The sequence below is a fragment of the Trichomycterus rosablanca genome, chromosome 21 (assembly GCF_030014385.1).
Source record: "Trichomycterus rosablanca isolate fTriRos1 chromosome 21, fTriRos1.hap1, whole genome shotgun sequence".
In the NCBI taxonomy this organism is placed as follows: Eukaryota; Metazoa; Chordata; class Actinopteri; order Siluriformes; family Trichomycteridae; genus Trichomycterus; species Trichomycterus rosablanca.
Genome location: NC_086008.1, coordinates 15,271,126 through 15,293,691, shown reverse-complemented (window position 1 = coordinate 15,293,691; position 22,566 = coordinate 15,271,126). Strand labels below are relative to the sequence as shown.

The following is a 22,566-nucleotide window of genomic DNA, read 5'->3' as shown; positions in this document are numbered from 1 at the left end:
GGCCCTACATTTACCAGTGCATAGGGTATGAAAAAAAATTAGAAAACAAGTAAAACAGGTCATAATACTTTTTTTGGATTAGAGTCGCCATGGGACTGGAGCCTATCCCAGACGCAAGGTAAAAATAAACTTTGAATCAGTCATCACAGGCTCAATCACAGTTAAATCAAGGGTCAATAAAGTCACTAATCCAACTCCTGGTGGATTTTTACCCCTACATTTTTCTAAGAATGAAACCTAACATCCCGGATGAGCCGCCACAATATACAGGAATAACGTGACAACTCAAATATAAATAGTAACAAGAACCCAGGATCAAATCTTGGTCCTACGAGTTGTCCAGCTCCAACACTACCACCACTGCCCCTACATTTACCAGGGAGCCTATCCCAGATGCAAGGTAAAAATAAACTCAATCACAGTTTATTTAGGGGTCAATAAAGTCATTAATTCAACTCCTGGTGGATTTTTCCCCTATATTTTTGTAAGGAGGAAACCATCGCTTCTCAGCCTTTTGGCTAAGATCAAGTGTAGTATCGAGTTTCCCATATGGTCTAGCAGTCAGGATTCCTGGTTTTCACCGAGGCGGCCTGGGTCCAACTCCCGGTATGGGAATTGGTCTTGGACAGTGGCAGCCTAGTGGGTAGAGCTTTGGGCTATCAACCAGAAGATTGGCGGTTCAAATCCAGGCTCTGCTATGCAGCCACTGTTGTGTTCTTGAGCAAGACCCTTAACCCTCTCTGCTCCAGGGGCACTGTAAAATGGCTGACCCCGCGCTCTGACCTCAGCTTCCAAACAAGCTGGGATATGCGAAGAAAGAATTTCATTGTACTGTACACCTGTATATGTATATATGACAAATAAAGTATATATATCAATCTATCTAACATCCCCGACGAGCTGCCACAATATACAGGAAAAACTCAGGATAAAATTTTGGCCCTTGGAGTCCAGCTCCAACTCTACCACCACTGTTGATAGCTGTCATTACACATCACATATACCAAAAGAAAAATGATAACTAATGCAAAACGTATGCATATAAATCTATTTTTACGTACAAATAAACAAATCTGTCTTGCTTTCTCTCTTCCTCTCTTGCTTTTTCTTTCCCCCCGGTGCACAGGGAACGGTTGCCAAACTGAATTAGCAGGCTACTCTGTCGTTAAAACAAGCAGACCTCCTCTGTAAAAATGGATTAGCAGCGGGTAATTTGCTTATGGCCTGACTGATCTCTCCGAACCCGCGCTGAATAACCAGGGCTGAATCATATTTAAGGTTAAATTGCAAAAAATTTACATTTTATACCTTCACTACATTCGTAAAATTTACAAAAATATGGTGCCTACTGATGTTTTTCTTGTGGTGCCCTTTTTTTGTACATGCTATTGTTGATGTATTGTTCTTCAATGGTCAGGACCACTACAGGACCACCACAGAGGAGGTATTATTTAGGTGGTGGATCATTCTCAGCACTGCAGTGACACTGACATGGTGGTGGTGTGTTAGTGTGTGTTGTGCTGGTATGAGTGGATCAGACACAGCAGTGCTGCTGGAGTTTTTAAATACTGTGTCCACTCACTGTCCACTCTATTAGACACTCCTACCTAGTTGGTCCACCTTGTAGATGTAAAGTCAGAGACGATCGCTCATCTATTGCTGCTGTTTGAGTTGGTCATCTTCCGGACCTTCATCAGTGGTCACAGGACGCTGCCCACGGGGCGCTGTTGGCTGGATATATTTGGTTGGTGGACTATTCTCAGTCCAGCAGGGACAGTGAGGTGTTTAAAAACTCCATCAGCGCTGCTGTGTCTGATCCCCTCATACCAGCACAACACACACTAACACACCACCACCATGTCAGTGTCACAGCAGTGCTGAAAATGATCCACCACCCAAATAAAACCTGCTCTGTGGTGGTCCTGTGGGGGTCCTGACCACTGAAGAACAGCATGAAAGGGGGCTAACAAAGCATGCAGAGAAACAGATGGACTACAGTCAGTAATTGTAGAACTACAAAGTGCTTCTATATGGTAAGTGGAGCTGATAAAATGGACAGTGAGTGAATGATCTGTGTATTTAAATGTAAAAGATCTGGCAACCACTTTTATTTAGAACTTCTATGTTTGCTGTGTTTCAAACTGCATACAACTGTACTACCAATATCCATTCATTTAATGATTGTCAACTATCACAGGGCAACACATACTTACTCAAACCTAGGGCACACACACATTCAGAACATGCACAGCTCCCCATAGTCAGTGACAGGAGTCAGAACAGATGATACGATCAACATGTATTGATCTGCTTTGCCACCACTTTATCCTGGTCAGGTTCGTGGTGGGTCTGATTCACCGGGCGAAAGGTAGGAAACACCATGTACAGGTCGCCAGTCCATAACGAGGCAGACACACAAATTCATGGGGCAATTGTAGTGGCCCCAATTAGCCTGACTGCATGTCTTTGGACACATAGAGGAAACCCACATGGACACAGGAAGAACATGCAAACTCCACACAGAAAGGGAACCCGGCCTGGGAGCCACAGTGCGGCCCTAACTGCTATTTAACAAAAATTACTCATTTTGAATTAAAATAATGTATATTTTTATTATGATGACTAATCGTTTTTCCCGGCTGCTCCCATATTTAGGGGTCGCTACAGTGGAATCTTGGAGTCAACATACCGAATTTGGCACAGTTTGTACACCATATGCCATTCCTGACACCCTCCTGCTCATACTTGGTTTAAAACCACTTCATTTAATCCAAAAAGTCATACAGGAGGAGCTAAAATTTATAAACCTGGTTAACTTCAGGGGTATTTACACCGATCAGCCATAACATTAAAACCACCTCCTTGTTTCTACACTCACTGTCCATTTTATCAGCTCCACTTACCATATAGAAGCACTTGTGTTAGCCCCCTTTCATGCTGATCTTTAATGGTCAGGACTCTCCCAGGACCACCACAAAGCAGGTATTATTTAGGTGGTGGGTCATTCTCAGCACTGCAGTGACACTGACATGGTGGTGGTGTGTTAGTGTGTGTTGTGCTGGTATGAGTGGATCAGACACAGCATCGCTGATGGAGTTTTTAAACACCTCACGGTCACTGCTGGACTGAGAATAGTCCACCAACCAAAAATATCCAGCCAACAGCGCCCCATGGGCAGCGTCCTGTGACCACTGATGAAGGTCTAGAAGATGACCAACTCAAACAGCAGCAATAGATGAGCGATCGTCTCTGACTTTACATCTACAAGGTGGACCAACTAGGTAGGAGTGTCTAATAGAGTGGACAGTGAGTGAACACGATATTTAAAAACTCCAGCAGCACTGCTGTGTCTGATCCACTCATACCAGCACAACACACACTAACACACCACCACCATGTCAGTGTCACTGCAGTGCTGAGAATGACCCACCACCTAAATAATACCTGCTCTGTAGTGGTCCTGTTGGGATCCTGACCATTGAAGAACAGGGTGAAAGCAGGTTAAAAAGTATGTGGAGAAACAGATGGACTACAGTTAGTAATTGTAGAACTACAAAGTGCTTCTATATGGTAAGTGGAGCTGATAAAATGAACAGTGAGTGTAGAAACAAGGAGGTGGTTTTATTGTTATGGCTGATAAGTGTATGTGTTAATTGTAATCAATTCAGCCCCTAACCCCTGCTTTGTTGCAGATGGATTAAGCAATCCAGATTTTAGCCTATCGTAATACACTGAATTGTGTTTGGGTGTGTGGGGGTGGTTAGTTCAGGTGTGGGTGTGTAGGAGGTGATTGGGTGGGGTTTAAAGAACTTCCTAATCCCGGAGACATAAATATCTGATGCTGTCGCTAAGCCCGAGACACTCAATGCCTTGATTCCTGATCTTATATTACCACTCATGCCCTTAGGGATGTATTCAGAGTGAAGTGCTAATGGTGAGGGGATAGTACTCAAATTGAGGAAACGTGTCACCCTGAACTGACTATCTTTATTTGATTTACAGTTAAATGAGAAGGCCTCGCTCACAGTCTCCGCTCTAATTCATCCCAAAGGTGTTCTATCTGGTTGAGGTCAGGACTCCGTGCAGGCCAGTCAAGTTCTTCCACACCAAACTCGCTCATCCATGTCTTTATGGACCTTGCTTTGTGCACTGGTGCGCAGTCATGTTGGAACAGGAAGGGGCCATCCCCACACTGTTCCCACAAAGTTGGGAGCATGAAATTGTCCAAAATCTCATAAAGCTGAAGCATTAAGAGTTCCTTTCACTGGAACTAAGGGGCCGAGCCCAACTCCTGAAAAACAACCCCACACCATAATCCCCCCTCCACCAAACTTTACACTTGGCACAATGCAGTCAGACAAGTACCGTTCTCCTGGCAACCGCCAAACCCAGACTCGTCCATAGGATTACCAGACGGAGAAGCATGATTCGTCACTCCAGAGAACACGTCTCTACTGCTCTAGAGTCCAGTGGCGGCGTGCTTTACACCACTGCATCCGACGCTTTGCATTGCACTTGGTGATGTAAGGCTTGGATGCAGCTGCTCGGCCATGGAGACCCATTCCTTGAAGCTCTCTACACACTGTTCTTGAGCTAATCTGAAGGCCACATGAAGTTTGGAGGTCTGTAGCGATTGACTCTGAAGAAAGTTGGCGACCTGTGCGCACTATACCGCACTGTCATGTTACGTGGCCTAACACTTCGTGGCCTTAGTTGCTGTCGATCCCAATCGCTTCCACTTTGTTATAATACCACTGACAGTCGACTGTGGAATATTTAGTAGCAAGGAAATTTCACGATTGGACTTGTTGCACAGGTGGCATCCTATCACAGTACCACGCTGGAATTCACTGAGCTCCTGAGAGCGACCCATTCTTTCACAAATGTTTGTAGAAGCAGTCTGCATGCCTAGGTGCTTGGTTTTATACACCTGTGGCCATAAAAGTGATTGGAACACCTGAATTCAATGATTCGGATGGGTGAGTGAATACTTTTGGCAATATAGTGTATAAAAAGAGTTAAAATCCACTGACCACTAACAATCTAGGCATGGTTTGCATAAAACAAGCAGGCCAGCCCGGTGACCTTTCCAGGCAGGTGTGAAATTGCTGAGCCAGACCAAATAAAAGAGGAAGTCTGTGTAAACGAGCCAGCCAGACCGCATTTTAATGAATAAGGAGCTGTTTGCTGACAAGAACACGAGAACGTCAATGGCGTGTTGTATCTCTGAAGGCATTTTATTGTCGATTCTTTTTTGAGTTATGAAGATGAATTCCATTCGTGCTTTTACTGATAGAGCTTGAGTGAAAAGCAGAGCTTTGATAAATAATGGCTTGGAACAAAATGCTCTAACAAGGGGCCAGTCGTCAAGCGGGATTGTTTTAATGTGCTGGTGGACAAGACATTGCTGATCTGAGACCTATATATATTATATATACACCGACCAGGCATAACATTATGAGCACTGACTCGTGAAGTGAATAACACTGATTATCTCTTCATCACGGCACCTGTTAGTGGGTGGGATATATTAGGCAGTAAGTGAACATTTTATCCTCAAAGTTGATGTTAGAAGCAGGAAAAATGGGCGAGCGTGAGGACTTGAACGAGTTTGACAAGGGCCAAATTGTAATGGCTCGACGACTGGGTCAGAGCATCTTCAAAACTGCAGCTCTTGTGGGGTGTTCCCGGTCTGCAGTGGTCAGTGTCTATCAAAAGTGGTCCAAGGAAGGAACAGTGGTAAACCAGCAACAGGGTCATGGGCAGCCAAGGCTCATTGATGCACGTGGAGAGCAAAGACGTTTCATTGACACATCATCTGTGTGACGCAAACGGAATAAATGCAGATAACAGCATTTCTTACTAAAAATTACAATCAGAAGGTCTGATTGGTTCAGAAAGCGGTCTTTCAACCATTAGCGGCAATTCTGTAGTAGCCATTCAACCCAGTTGTTCCCGTGAAGTGCACTATGTAGGGTATTCAACTATTTTAAGTGAGATTCCAATACAAAGGAGGGAGTAGGGAGCGACGCTTCATCACTACGCCGGAGTCTGGCTGGAACACTTGCGGGTTAAGACGGCTGGAGCCTTATTAGAGAGCAGAATATTTATAATAATAATAATTATATATATATATATATATATATATATATTAGAGATGGACCGATCGGGTTTTTTGGCACCGATTCCGATCTCTGATCTCCTTTCAGGGACATCGGCCGATAGCCGATTCCGATCGGGGGGGGGGTTAACAGTAAATAAACTTAAAAAGAGCCTCACAGTAAAGATAAACCGGAGCAGCGCGCGCGTGTGTGTGTGTGTTTGTGCCTTTAGAAGATACGCTTTGTTCACAGTATCGCTATAAGTGATTCATTGATTCATGAGTTGATTCGTTTTTATGTGAAGCGTAAGTTTCTCTTCTCAGTTATCTCTCCGTGTTTACTGTTATTAATTAAATGTCGTGGTTTTAAATAAACACCAGCTACTACAGAACATTTTGTGTGACTCTCTTACATTAAAAAGCTTAATTAAAAAGCTTAATTAAACTGCTATTACCACAGATCTGTAACCGACCGTCAGACTCGTTCCGTCTAAGGAGCTAAAAGTTTTCTAAAAGTTCAGCAGATGATCCTGAACTAACGAATTTGGTAATTAATAAACTTTTGCCTCGGATTGGCTCTGTAACGCTTTCTGTTCTCATCTACATCACAAGTAAGAACCGCTCACGATTTACCAAAGTGAACCAGGAGTTTATATAACGTGCTGATAAAATCGACTCAGATGTGACCGGGTTGAATTATCTTTTTAAAGTAAATATTACAATCAGCAAAATTACATCGTAAGAGCTTTCACGATGGTTTCTGTACGATTGTTGATGAATGGTGATGTGATGGTTGGTGCTTCGTAGCTCAAAGTCTGGATCAATCCACTGAGCTGTTAACTTAACATGGTCTTTATATATCACACGATCGGATCGGCTACTTTTAGGAAATATCGCCGATAGAATATTTTGATTAAAAATCGGCCGATACCGATTCGTAGCCGATCGATCGTCCCATCTCTAATATATATATATACTGGTGCTGGTCATAAAATTAGAATATCATGAAAAAGTTGATTTAATTCAGTAATTCCATTCAAAAAGTGAAACTTGTATATTATATTCATTCATTACACACAGACTGATATATTTCAAATGTTTATTTATTTTAATGTTGATGATTATAACTGACAACTAATGAAAACCCCAAATTCAGTATCTCAGAAAATTAGAATATTACTTACGACCAATACAAAAAAAGGATTTTTTGAAATGTTGGCCAACTGAAAAGTATGAACATGAAAAGTATGAGCATGTACAGCACTCAATACTTAGCTGGGGCTCCTTTTGCCTGGATTACTGCAGCAATGCGGCGTGGCATGGAGTCCATCAGTCTGTGGCACTGCTCAAGTGTTATGAGTGTCCAGGTTGCTCTGATAGTGGCCTTCAGCTCTTCTGAATTGTTGGGTCTGTTGTATCGCATCTTCCTCTTCACAATACCCCATAGATTTTCTATGGGGTTAAGGTCAGGCGAGTTTGCTGGCCAATTAAGAACAGGGATACCATGGTCCTTAAACCAGGTACTGGTAGCTTTGGCACTGTGTGTTGGAAAATGAAATCTGCATCTCCATCAAGTTGGTCAGCAGCAGGAAGCATGAAGTGCTCTAAAACTTCCTGGTAGACGGCTGCGTTGACCTTGGACCTCAGAAAACACAGTGGACCAACACCAGCAGATGACATGGCACTCCAAACCATCACTGACTGTGGAAACTTTACACTGGACCTCAAGCAACGTGGATTCTGTGCCTCTCCTCTCTTCCTCCAGACTCTGGGACCTTGATTTCCAAAGGTAATGCAAAAGTTACTTTCATCAGAGAACATAACTTTGGACCACTCAGCAGTCCTTTTTGTCTTTATCCCAGTCGAGAAGCTTCTGACGCTGTCTCTTGTTCAAGAGTGGCTTGACACAAGGAATGCGACAGCTGAAACCCATGTCTTGCATACGTCTGTGCGTGGTGGTTCTTGAAGCACTGACTCCAGCTGCAGTCCACTCTTTGTGAATCTCCCCCACATTTTTGAATGGGTTTTGTTTCACAATCCTCTCCAGGGTGCGGTTATCCCTATTGCTTGTACACTTTTTTCTACCACATCTTTTCCTTCCCTTCGCCTCTCTATTAATGTGCTTGGACACAGAGCTCTGTGAACAGCCAGCCTCTTTAGCAATGACCTTTTGTGTCTTGCCCTCCTTGTGCAAGGTGTCAATGGTCGTCTTTTGGACAACTGTCAAGTCAGCAGTCTTCCCCATGATTGTGTAGCCTACAGAACTAGACTGAGTGACCATTTAAAGGAGTTAATTAGCTGATTAGAGTGTGGCACCAGGTGTCTTCAATATTGTACCTTGTCACAATATTCTAATTTTCTGAGATACTGAATTTGGGGTTTTCATTAGTTGTCAGTTATAATCATAAACATTAAAATAAATAAACATTTGAAATATATCAGTCTGTGTGTAATGAATGAATATAATATACAAGTTTCACTTTTTGAATGGAATTACTGAAATAAATCAACTTTTTCATGATATTCTAATTTTATGACCAGCACCAGTATATGTATATGATATTATTATCACCCGTAACTAATGTTAACACGTGCTGACTTTTGTTGTCTACAAGTCATTTTTAGCGAGTCACGAGTCGAGTCCGAGTCATTTGAAACGAGTCTGAGTCAAGTCTGAAGTCGCTTATGTGTGCGACTTACGTGCGTCTTGGACTCAAATTGCAGACTCTAGTCCCCGTATCTGGTATACAGTCTGAGCAATTGAGGGTTAAGGGCCTTGCTCAAGTGGGGCTTTAATCAGCGACCTTCTCATTACTAGTTTAGTACTTTAACCACTAGGCTACAGCTTGCCCCAGCTTGCATACACATGGCATCTGTGCTTCATGGAAGTATGGGAGGGCCAAATAGACCTCCCTCTGATCGATGTCTGCTTAATTATGAAGTCTACTACTGGATGCTGCTTTTGTACCAAACCATGATTACAATCTCCTGTTGACATCACATCATTATTTAGTTTTTTCACCTCATTACTAGCCCTAACTTGCCCCCATCCCAGCTTTTTTGGAATGTGTTCCAGGCCTGAAATGCAGAAATGGATGCATATTAACAAATGAAATGAAGCAGACAAAACATGAAATATATTGGGTTCAAACTGTCTGCAATTAAATAAAAGTAAATGTAAGGAACACTGTGTTTTTATTTTATTTCCATTTTCCATACTGTCCCAACTTTTTTTGATTTCCCCCCAGATTTTAGAGTTAACACTTTCAGTCACAATAGGTCGAGATCTGCATAGGCAAACAAAAGAGGGAAATATAAACCTCTCTGCGAGCTTCTGTAGTGAAATCATACACCCACGGTGACTTCTCACCACCCCTTTATCTCCACCCAGCCCCCTTTACAGCCTGTTGAGGGAAGCGTGTTAGGGAAAAGAGCCATTATGTGAGTTTGGTGTGTGTGTGTGTGTGTGTGTGTGTGTGTTTGCAAAACATGGCGTTAGGATGACAAGCGCAGGGGGGAGATTAAAAGTGATCCCTGAACAAAAACGACAGGCTGGACTGAGCAAATGTTTCCTGCTAATAGAGCAGCACAAGAATGATTAACATGGATGTAGAGGTTGCCAGATTATAAAAACAATTGGGTGTAAATTGAGTGGGTTGCAGAATAATGCCCAGCTGCCATGCCATTACAACCACAGAAAGCATGACAACACCAATGACCTGAACTTAAACCAACAGTTTCTGTGCAATAATTCGCTCCAGGTGGAGGTGCCTCTATTTACCACTGTTTCCTCCCCACAGACTTGCCGGCTTTTTGTTTACAGCTCTTCCCTCTGTGAAACCGTGCTGTCCGTTTTTTCGCCAGTGCAAATGTTGAATTCTTTACCTTCCTTCTATGGGATTAAGCCAGTGCTGAGAATTTTATGAGCGAGCCTAGTATGGACATGAGCTGCACTCTTTTCTCAAGAGTCTTTTTCAGAGAACATAGATGCCGTCAGATTAAGCAGCTAGCCCTATTGTGACAACCAGTTTTCAATCCCATATCCCGTTTCTGTCTCCAAAACAGGCTACAGTGTTTTTTTTTTTGGTAAATTTTGTTTTCCGTTATTTTGGCCACCCCTTATTTTTCCCCCATTTTTTGGTTTATGGCACTTTTTTAATGCATTTTCCCCTTTTTCGCCCACATTTTAGCACATCCAATTTTTTACCCAATTGCATTATATTCCTCTCCTTCCCCCCGCCCCAAATGAGGAGAGCAAACTGACACACGCCCCCTCCGACACGTGTGCAGTAGCCGACTGAATCTTTTCACCTGCACAAGGCGAGTTCATATGCGGATCAGCTTTGTGTACGGAGAGCCACACCCTGATATATATATATAAAAATTGGCAGGTACGGGGTTACTCCTGGTGTCTCAGTGGCAGGGCACAACCAACCTTGTTACACTATATTTGTTGTATACAGAAGACAATTGGAGGGTTAACCATAGACTGTATATTAGCTAACTAACGACGCCCCACCCGTGGTCAAGTATTAATTAGAAGGGCCAGTACCCTGCAGTCCCCAGCTCCATATTACCATACTACCAGACTCATCAGACTAACCAAATTCTGAGGGGCAAAATTGGATTTAATATGGGTGGGTACATTTATTAATATACATTTTAACATGGCTTGGTCCTAATGTTAAAAAAAAAAAAGGCTGAATGCAATAATCTGTGGTGCCATGACTGTGTACCCCAACATGTCTAGGTCTTTAGCACACAAATCCATGTCCACAGTATTCATAGAAGCTTACCAAAATAAGACAACCAAATATGTCTATGAAAGATATACATATAAATATATATATATACAGTGTATCACAAAAGTGAGTACACCCCTCACATTTCTGCAAATATTTCATTATATCTTTTCATGGGACAACACTATAGACATGCAACTTGGATATAACTTAGAGTAGTCCGTGTACAGCTTGTATAGCAGTGTAGATTAAATGTCTTCTGAAAATAACTCAACACACAGCCATTAATGTATAAATAGCTGGCAACATAAGTGAGTACACCCCACAGTGAACATGTCCAAATTGTGCCCAAATGTGTCGTTGTCCCTCCCTGGTGTCATGTGTCAAGGTCCCAGGTGTAAATGGGGAGCAGGGCTGTTAAATTTGGTGTTTTGGGTACAATTCTCTCATACTGGCCACTGGATATTCAACATGGCACCTCATGGCAAAGAACTCTCTGAGGATGTGAGAAATAGAATTGTTGCTCTCCACAAAGATGGCCTGGGCTACAAGAAGATTGCTAACACCCTGAAACTGAGCTACAGCATGGTGGCCAAGGTCATACAGCGGTTTTCCAGGACAGGTTCCACTCGGAACAGGCTTCGCCAGGGTCGACCAAAGAAGTTGAGTCCACGTGTTCGGCGTCATATCCAGAGGTTGGCTTTAAAAAATAGACACATGAGTGCTGCCAGCATTGCTGCAGAGGTTGAAGACGTGGGAGGTCAGCCCGTCAGTGCTCAGACCATACGCCGCACACTGCATCAACTCGGTCTGCATGGTCGTCATCCCAGAAGGAAGCTGACGCACAAGAAAGCCCGCAAACAGTTTTCTGAAGACAAGCAGTCCAAGAACATGGATTACTGGAATGCCCTGTGGTCTGACGAGACCAAGATAAACTTGTTTGGCTCAGATGGTGTCCAGCATGTGTGGCGGCGCCCTGGTGAGAAGTACCAAGACAACTGTATCTTGCCTACAGTCAAGCATGGTGGTGGTAGCATCATGGTCTTGGGCTGCATGAGTGTTGCTGGCACTGGGGAGCTGCAGTTCATTGAGGGAAACATGAATTCCAACATGTACTGTGACATTCTGAAACAGAGCATGATCCCCTCCCTTCGAAAACTGGGCCTCATGGCAGTTTTCAAACAGGATAACGACCCCAAACACAACCTCCAAGATGACAACTGCCTTGCTGAGGAAGCTGAAGGTAAAGGTGATGGACTAAACCCAATTGAGCACCTGTGGCGCATCCTCAAGTGGAAGTTGGAGGAGTTCAAGGTGTCTAACATCCACCAGCTCCGTGATGTCATCATGGAGGAGTGGAAGAGGATTCCAGTAGCAACCTGTGCAGCTCTGGTGAATTCCATGCCCAGGAGGGTTAAGGCAGTGCTGGATAATAATGGTGGTCACACAAAATATTGACACTTTGGGCACAATTTGGACATGTTCACTGTGGGGTGTACTCACTTATGTTGCCAGCCATTTAGACATTAATGGCTGTGTGTTGAGTTATTTTCAGAAGACAGTAAATCTACACTGCTATACAAGTTGTACACTGACTACTCTAAGTTATATCCAAGTTTTATTTCTATAGTGTTGTCCCATGAAAAGATATAATAAAATATTTGCAGAAATGTGAGGGGTGTACTCACTTTTGTGATACACTGTATATATATATATATATATATATATATATATATATATATATATATATATATATACTGTATATATAGTGGGGAAAATAAGTATTTGATCCCCTGCTGATTTTGTAAGTTTACCCCCTTACAAAGACTTAAACAGTCTATAATTTTATGGAAGGTTTATTTTAACAGAGAGAGACAGAATATCAACAAAAAATCAAAAAAAAAAACATTAAATAAAAGTTATAAATTAATTTGTATTTAATTAAGGGAAATAAGTATTTGATCCCCTACCAACCAGCAAGAATTCTGACCCCCACAGACCGGTTATGTGCACAAAAGGCACACAAATTAGTCCTGTCCCTGTATAAAAGACTCCTGTAACAGAATCAGTTTCTTCCATTCAAATCTCTCGACCACCATGGGCAAGACCAAAGAGCTATCTAAGGACGTCAGGGACAAGATTGTAGACCTGCACAAGGCTGGAATGGGCTACAAGACCATCAGCAAGAAGCTTGTTGAGAAAGAGACCACTGTTGGTGCGATAATTCGAAAATGGAAGAAATACAAGATCACAGTCAATCACCCTCACTCTGGAGCTCCATGCAAGATCTCACCTCGTGGGGTAAGAATGATCCTGAGAAAGGTGAGGTCAGTCCAGAATTACACGGGAGGAGCTTGTCAATTATCTCAAGGCAGCTGGGAGCACAGTCACCAAGAAAACCATTAGTAACACTTCACCGTAATGGATTGAAATCCTGCAGTGCTCAAGAAGGCTCATGTACAGGCCCGTCTGAAGTTTGCCAATGAACATCTGTATGATTCAGAGAAAGCTTGGGAGAATGTGATATGGTCAGATGAGACCAAAATTGAGCTCTTTGGCATCAACTCCACTCGCCGTGTTTGGAGGCAGAGAAATGCCCAGTGGGGATGGTGTTCTTGGGGTCATATCCAGCATTTCTCTGCTCCCAGCTCCCTTGAGATCATTGACAAGCTCCTCCCGTGTAATTTTGGGCTGACCTCACCTTTCTCAGAATCATTCTTACCCCACCAGGTGAGATCTTGCATGGAGCTCCAGAGTGAGGGCGATTGACTGTGATCTTGTATTTCTTCCATTTTCGAATTATCGCACCAACAGTGGTCTCTTTCTCACCAAGCTTCTTGCTGATGGTCTTGTAGCCCATTCCAGCCTTGTGCAGGTCTACAATCTTGTCCCTGACGTCCTTTGATAGCTCTTTGGTCTTGCCCATGGTGGTCGAGAGATTTGAACGGAAGAAACTGATTCTGTGACAGGAGTCTTTTATACAGGGACAGGACTAATTTGTGTTCCTTTTGTGCACATAACCGGTCTGTGGGGGTCAGAATTCTTGCTGGTTGGTAGGGGATCAAATACTTATTTCCCTTAATTAAATACAAATTCATTTATAACTTTTATTTAATGTTTTTTTTCTGGATTTTTTGTTGATATTCTGTCTCTCTCTGTTAAAATAAACCTTCCATAAAAATTATAGACTGTTCAAGTCTTTGTAAGGGGGTAAACTTACAAAATCAGCAGGGGATCAAATACTTATTTTCCTCACTGTATATACAGTATATATACAGTATATATATATATATATACACACTAATCAGCATTCAAATTAAAACCACCTCCTTGTTTCTACACTCACTGTCCATTTTATCAGCTCCGCTTACCACATAGAAGCACTTTGTAGTTCTACAATTACTGACTGTAGTCCATCTGTTTCTCTGCATGCTTTTTTTTAGCCTGCTTTCACACTGTTTTTCAATGGTCAGGTATTATTTAGGTGGTGGGTCATTCTCAGCACTGCAGTGACACTGACATGATGGTGGTGTGTTAGTGTGTGTTGTGCTGGTATGAGTGGATCAGACACAGCAGCACTGCTGGAGTTTTTAAATATCGTGTCCACTCACTTTCCACTCTATTAGACACTCCTACCTGGCTGGATATATTTGGTTGGTGGATTGTTTTCAGTCCAGCAGTGACAGTGAGGTGTTTAAAAACTCCATCAGCGCTGCTGTGTCTTATTCACTCATACCAACATAACACACACTAACACACCACCATCATGTCATTGTCACTGCAGTGCTGAGAATGATCCACCACCCAAAAAATACCTACTCTGTAGTGGCCCTGTGGGGGTCCTGACCATTAAAGAACAGCATAAGGGGGCTAACAAAGCATGCAGAGAAACAGATGGACTACAGTCAGTAATTGTAGAACTACAAAGTGCTTCTATATAGTAAGTGGAGCTGATAAAATTGACAGTGAGTGTAGAAACAAGGAGGTGGTTTTAATGATATGGCTGATCGGTGTATATGGCAAAACTAGAACTTTAAATAACTTATTTGATCTGCGTCTATAAATAAATAGTCGCGTCTCCTGATGTTTTTGGAAAAGTGTGTAAATTCTTGAATCCAAGTTAAAATAATGTGATATGTCCTGTATTTATAAAAGTATTTATAAAACAAAACATATATCAAATGAACTATTATTGTAGCAAACATGCATATCAGTTGGGTGAGTAAACAGAAGGTTAACGTGTAGTACGCGCTCGTCACACACACATATTTGCGTGGCTGGACTGTGCTGAAGCATGCTGTTTGCTCATTTCGTAATGGCTTGGCCATGAGCCCACACACTTGTACACAGACACTTGCACGCACACACACACACACTGCACGAGAGAGAAAATATTTGGGTCAACGCCAGGCTGGAATGCTACTGACTCTAGCTTTCTGTACTCCAGCCAAAACTCCACGTAATTTTTGCTGTGCTTTTTTTTTTAAGCAGCCAGTTTGGTCCTTACTTGCAACCTCAAATCAGAAAAAGTTGGGACAGCATGGAAAATGCAAATAATATAAAAACACAGAGTTTCTTACATTTACTTTGACTTTCATTTAATTGCAGACAGGATGAACCTGAGATATTTCATGCTTTGTCTGCTCAACTTTATTTCATTTATTAATAAACATCCATTCCTGCATTTCAGGCCTGCAACACATTCCAAAATAAGTTGGGACAGTAAAGCATTTACCACTTTGTAATGTTGCCATTTCTTTTCACAACACTTAAAAGACGTTTTGGCACAGAGGAGACCAAGTGATTTAGTGTTTCAGCTTTTATTTGGTCCCATTCTTCCTGCAAACATGTCTTAAGATGAGCAACAGTTCCCAAAAAAAGACCAGGAATGCTGATTCATCTGACCACAATACACATTTCCACTGTGTGATGGTCCATCCTAGATGCCTCCGAGTCCAGAGAATTCAACGCCGCTTCTGAACATGGTTAACGTAAGGCTTCTTTTTTGCACAGTAAAGTTTTAAGTGGCATTTGTGCATGTAACTCTGTATTGTAGTGCTTGACAAAGGTTTGCCAAAGTAATCCCTCACCCATGTGGTTATATCAGCTATTGTTGAGTGGTGGTTCTTGATGCAGTGCCATCTGAGGGATCAAAGATCACTTTACGCACTAAAATTTCTCCCAATTCCTTGAATCATTTAATGATATTATGCACTGTAGAGGGAGAAATATGCAAATCCCTTCCAATCTTTCTTTGAGGTTCATTGTTTTTAAACATTTCGATCATTTTCTCACACATTTGTTGACAAACTGGAGATCCTCTGATCATCTTTGCTCATTAAAGACTCAGCCTTTATTTAACATCATTATTTATTTTTTTCACTTCATTACTAGCCCTAAATTGCCCCCGTCCCAACTTTTTTTGGAACGTGATGCAGGCCTGAAATGCAGGAATGGATGTTTATTAACCAATGAAATGAAGTTGAGCAGAAAAAACTAGAAATATCTCAGGTTCAAACTGTCTGCACAGCGTTTTTATTTTATTTGCATTTTCCATAATGTGTAGTATAACCTACACTATCAATAAACTATCATACAATTAATTGTAAATCGTGATTAAATGATCTGTTGTTGTTGTTGGCTTCAAGGTACTTTTAAAATAATCCCATTAACAGCTTTATCCTGGTCAGGCATTTATACTGGTAGCAAGGCATTTTATCCTCATAGTTGATGTGTTAGAAGCAGGAAAAATGAGCAAGCGTGAGGATTTGAGCGAGTTTGACAGGGGCCAAATTATGCTGGCTAGACGACTGGGTCAGAGCATGTCCAAAACTACAAGGCTCACTGATGCACGTGTGGTCCGATCCAACAAACAAGCTACTGTAGCTCAGATTGCTGAAGAAGTTAATGCTGGTTCTGATAGAAAGGTGTCAGAATACACAGTGCATCACTGTTGCAGGGCTGTTTTGGCAGCAAAAGGGGGACCAACACAATATTAGGAAGGTGGTCATAATGTTGTTTAAATGTGTAAAGTAAAATATGCATGTAAATGCTACAAATGTTCAGCTTGGAGGCCAATACTTCTCTCAGGAAGATGTTCAGATTCTCAATCACCAAGGATTAACACTTAATTCTTAACATTTAGAGCTCTCAAAAAAAGCATCTAAGCCACCGTGAGCCAGTGTAATAAATACAAAGATAAGGAATTCGGCCCCAATGTGCAACGTGCAATCACCCCCACCCTAAAACCCCATCTTGTTCTGGTTTTAGAGAGGCGTTTATTGCCTTTGAATTTGGCTTTCTTTTGCTGTGTCAAAAACAGGCAGTATATGGGCTCCACCGAGTCTGCCAAATGCCACTAACATCCTTTCATTGTTCCTGTATGGGACTTTATCTGTGGCAATATATGAAGTTTAATTAGATGCATTTGGCTGCACAGAATATTTAAAAACTACCTTTTTATTTTATTAAATTTAATTTAAAATGTCTGATATTTCCATGATGCTTTCTATACAAGTCTTAAACATTATTAAAACAGGTTAACCATTTAAAATCCCATTATACTATAAACTCCCGTCATTCATTTTCCATGGAAAGCCAGTTTCCTACACGAAGAAAAAGAGAAGGCTCCTGTGTCATCATGTTCCATTATACGACCCTCAATTAAGGTCGATGCCCTTATTTGAATTGCATTTCTACGCTTTAGATTACACCGGTGCGTTCGCTAATGCAGCCCTTAATGCACATTTCTCATTTAGCGGGTCCCGAGGATGATCTGTCATGAATAAAAAATGAAAAGTCCATCCGGGTCTGCTCTGTATAGATCTGAGTTGGCTTAAGAGCCCGGCCCTTGTTGTATCAATCTGAATTATCCTCGGAGAATACGCAGTAGTTATCTTCTGGGGGAGATTAGAGGAGCGCTGGATCGACACTGGTTCACTGCATAACTACACAAATACCTATGTTTTACCTTATTCATTACTGTCTTCTTCAGACAAACCTAACAATCAACTTAAATAAATACTCTTAGGCATTGGGTTAATCAGACTATGTTTTGGGTAATGATGTTCAAACCTAAATTATCGTTTAACACACTCTCATTGAATTGACTTCTATGAATATTATAGGTTTAAACAATGATTCCACTAAAATCCATATACATACATATGGATTAAAAACTACATATCCCATCAGCCCTCCCTCTCACATGCTTATGCACATTTGTGGTGGGAATATGCTACTGTATTCACACAGTGTATTCCACACATCACCCTGTTCTACAAAAATACCACACCAGTAAAAAATACTGGTATGACAGGGTGTTGTACACTAACCAGGCACAACATTATGACCACTGACAGGTGAAGTGAATAACACTGATTATCTCTTCATCACGGCACCTGTTAGTGGGTGGGATATATTAAGCAGCAATGGCCAAATACTGATGGCTAGATGACTGGGTAAGAGCATATCCAAAACTGCAGCTCTTATGGGGTGTTCCCAGTCTGCAGTGGTCAGTATGTAGGAACAGTGGTCCAGGGAAGGAACAGTGGATAACCGGCGACAGGGTCCAAGGCTCACTGATGCACGTGCTGTAGCTCAAATTGCTGAAGAAGTTAATGCTGGTTCTGATAGAAAGGTGTCAGAATACACAGTGCGTCACAGTTGCAGGGCTGTTTTGGCAGTAAAAGGGGGACCAACACAATATTATGAAGGTGGTCATAATGTTATGCCGGATCGGTGTACAAATGCAATAACTTGGAATAACATGGAATCATTTTTATAAATGTTGCAAGCATACACTGGTAGAAGGGGTACATGTAGTAAAGAAGCATTTCAATGTTCCAAACTAAATATGCATTACGAGTCATGTGGGCGATGTTTAGAGGAATCCAAACATGGTTTAAACTTGACATTCCAACACAAATACACCATATACTGAAGTAAACTGTTCATGGTTGATACGTCTGAATAAATAATACAGTTCAATCCATTCTACTAGTCATAAACCTACTTCGGTTTGGGTGTCTATCATTCCTCACTATTATTAGTGCTCTAGTTTTACACAGGCTGTCCTCACACTGGTGTACAATTATAACAGCATTCATTATAATTATTATAATTGCTTTAATTGTTTTGCATTACTGTAACAATTATTAAAAATAAATTGCAGTTATTATAATAATAAAGCAATAATAATTAATAGATAATTGGTCATCTGTGAGAGTAGACAAGGTGAAAATCCATACATTTACAATAATAAACCTGCTGTTTAGATTGACAATCCAATTTACATTACATTATTCTTTATGGGGTTGATGAATTAATGAATCACTGAACATAATGGGTTGACACAATTCGATTAATTATTTTCAATAAGTTTGTTTATGGTCATTTTAAATAAATATGCCGAGTGGGTTGAATGAATTTTAATAGGGTTTATATGTTTACACTGATGCACAAGCTACATTTGGTTGTTTATGGTAAATGAGTTTAAATCAATAAACCTACTGAGTTTAGCAAGTTACTCAAGTCATAATGTAATACTGAGACTTTGGAACTGAATCAAAAGTCAAATTCTGTACTCCAGACAAGACATGGGTATTAGTCAGATGCATTCAAACACTGTGGATCACCACGTACCTGTTTGAACTGCTCCTCGTAAGTCCACTCGTGGTGCTGCGGCTGCGCAGAGGGGGACTCGGTCTGCCGTGCCACAGTGTACGGAGCCTGAACCCTGGTGAGCGCATGCGCGCTTTTCGGAGACTCGTCCTCCCCGGTGTGAACAGCATGGCGAGGCGGGTAGTGCGAAATAGCTCCTTCGAGCTCGTCGCCCTCGTTCATGCTGTCCTCTTCCTCCAGATCCCGCTCGTCCTCCTCGTCGTCCATGGCGGTGCGCTCGTCGTCCGCGTCGGACTCGTCAGTTGCGCGCTGCGCTGCGGGTAACCTGTGCGCTGCCAGCGCTCCGCGCACTGAAGCCTGGTAGTGCCGGAAAGCGAGGGCTTGCTGCTGGTGGTGGTGGTGCTCCAAAACCGCTCTGAACTCCTTGTCCTTCTCGGCTTGGCCGCGCAGCTTCTCCTCGAGTGCCAGTCGGGCGGCTTGCTGCCGCTGCAGGTTCTCCATTACAGCCTCCAGCTTCATACCGGCGCCGGCGGTCGGATGGTGCGAGTGCGCAGCCGAGAAGTGAGAGTGCGTCCCCGAAGCCATTAGCAGCGGGAGCGCGCTCGCAGTGGAGAAGGTGGCTTGCTGTTAAAAACCCCCCCCCAAAAAAAACAGTACATTTAGTCTGGACATACAGTTTTGCAAGCACTTCAGTGCTCCCTCCGTAGTGAATGGATTTTATACCAGTACTGGTCCGATCTGAGCCAATAAAACATTTATAGCCCGACAACACACCAAACTGCGCGCTTTTCTCTTTATTGCTCATTTAATCTGAATTCTTGCTTCCAGTAAATGACTCAAACAGGGGAACATTTAAAACTAAAATGTTTATGTGGAAGGATAATTACCCAGCACTTATAAGATTTGCTGGGTTGTTTTTTTCTACCCAAACACTGGCTTGAGGCAGTTGGGTCATCTTCATTTTAATTTCATTTTCAGCATTTAGCAGACGCTTTTATCCAAAGCGACTTACACAATGAGCGGAACATGATGAGCAATTGAGGGTTAAGGGCCTTGCTCAGGGACCCAACAGTGGCAACTTGGTGGTAGCAGGGCTTGAACCGGCAACCTTCTGTTTACTAGTCCAGTACCTTAACCACTGAGCTATCACTGGCCCTTGCTGGGTTATTTCATCATGTCCTGTTGCTTAGCCAGTGGCTAAACTTAAGAATATAAATGTAAAAATTGAAAAATTGGCAGGTTTCAAGGTATCACGACATTGCAAATAAATATATTTAAATATTTAGAATGTCACTACATTTATAATCCCTGATCTGTAAGATATCAGCAGTTAATTTGTATTATGTTTTTTTTTAGTATGTTTGGGCGGTTTTCCATGCATTTTAGCGGATTTTGACACTGTAGCAATCTGGCAACCTCTGGGCTGCAATCAAGGAAACGCATCTAACACTTTCTGTCGCTATATATATATATATATAACCCAGTTTGGGTTTTAAAGTGTAGTCTATAGCTTTCCACACAGCGCGTCAGCAAGCGGATATTAGATTTTATATATATATATATGTGTGTGTGTATAATTTATTCTAAATAATAAAAAACTCCAAAACATCTTTGTGCTGACTGTATTGTTACTATTATTATTAATAATATTATTAGGATTAGTAGTAGAAATAGTAGCAGTATTAGTATTATGATTTGCATATCAGCATTTGATTAAACAACCCAACATTCATGGTGAAATTAACCCAACATTAGGTAAAACAGAACCCTACAGTTGGGTTAAATACTGGTTAAAATAACCCAGCGTGTGTTCTGTACAATATTTACCCAGCGTTGGGTTGCCAAATAACCCAGTTTGGGTTTTAAAGTGTAGTCTATAGCTTTCCACACAGCGCGTCAGCAAGCGGATATTTGATTTTATATCTCATTTACCTAGTCAAAAAAACTAACAAATCAGGCCTGGGAATGCAAATAAGACCCTATGTCAGACAACAAGTCAGCTAAAGTGTGTGGTGTGGAATCAGAAAAAACTATATATATATATAATAACCAGGAATGTTAAAAGTATATTTGTATATCAACCGGGACGGGTGTCCGGACTGCTGTAGATATAATCTATACAGTGTTCCGTACAGTGCGTATTAAGGTTTATTGTTAGGACTTAAAATGCTAAAAATCATCCCGAAGTTAGATACACTGACGTGTCGTGGAATTAGCGAAATGCGTGGGGAACTAAAACATGGGCTAAATAGTTTGCGCGCAAGCTCCAAAATGGTAAAAGTTGGGCTTTGTGCTTTATTAAATGCACTGCAAATCCGATCTACTAGTCTAGACAAACTTTAGTTTCATTAAAACATATCAGTGGTTTCTTATTTTGTTTTAGAATAATTTGTTTGATTATTAGGAAGAAGTATCATTATACAGTAGTTAGATAAATTCCATACATTCAAATGACTAGTACTAGTACTCTAGTACTGTACTAGTAGGCTATGTAAAGAGCTACCTATTAACAGTGATTATTTAATGCCTGTAGACTCAAGCATCATCTAGAAAAGTTGTGGGACTTTTTGAAACCGAAACATTAGATGCCAAAACAGGACTGGAATAAATATACAATTATAATAGTATGCGTAAATATGCGTGTATATAGTAGCCCTAACACATGCTGTTATGTGAAAGTGTATATAATGACATTAAAAGTGTAAAACTAAAAAAAGGAAAGAAAATCAGTTGCTTACCAGGGCAGATTTAGTTGCTATGCTCGTGTTATCAACCATGCTTCTTCACCCGTCAAACGCAACGACCCGGTTTAAATCTGTCCCGCTTTAACTCGCTTACACTAATCGCTGTAGTCCCGCTCCAACATCGAGTTCTGCCGACCACCTGAAATTTCGTTCAAAAAATGAAATAATTCGTTCTCCTTATTTGGGAGTAGAACTGAGCCGGCAGAAGCCGAGGCTTTTGGCAACAAGTGGCAAACTGTAAGCAGAATGACCTCTTGAGGCGAGAGAGGATGAGCACCTCCTGCTGCCGAGCGCCTCCAACCGTACAGCGCGTCAAAGAGTGATAAAGCGCAGAGGGCAGGGTCTATAGTATACAGCT

The 22,566-nt window shown here is 41.7% G+C and overlaps 1 protein-coding gene across 1 annotated transcript in view; it reads right to left on the bottom strand.

The window, feature by feature from the left end:
* The window catches only part of arid3c (AT rich interactive domain 3C (BRIGHT-like)), a 107,982-nt gene extending 85,741 nt beyond the window's left edge, over positions 1 to 22,241 (bottom strand). Inside the window, exons 1-2 of the mRNA XM_063017953.1 lie at positions 22,203 to 22,241; positions 19,486 to 20,088 (exon numbers count right to left, since the gene is read on the bottom strand). Coding sequence (XP_062874023.1) covers positions 19,486 to 20,088; positions 22,203 to 22,241 — 642 coding nt within the window. The remainder of the gene's footprint in view (positions 1 to 19,485; positions 20,089 to 22,202) is intronic.
* Between the last annotated feature and the right edge of the window lie 325 nt (positions 22,242 to 22,566).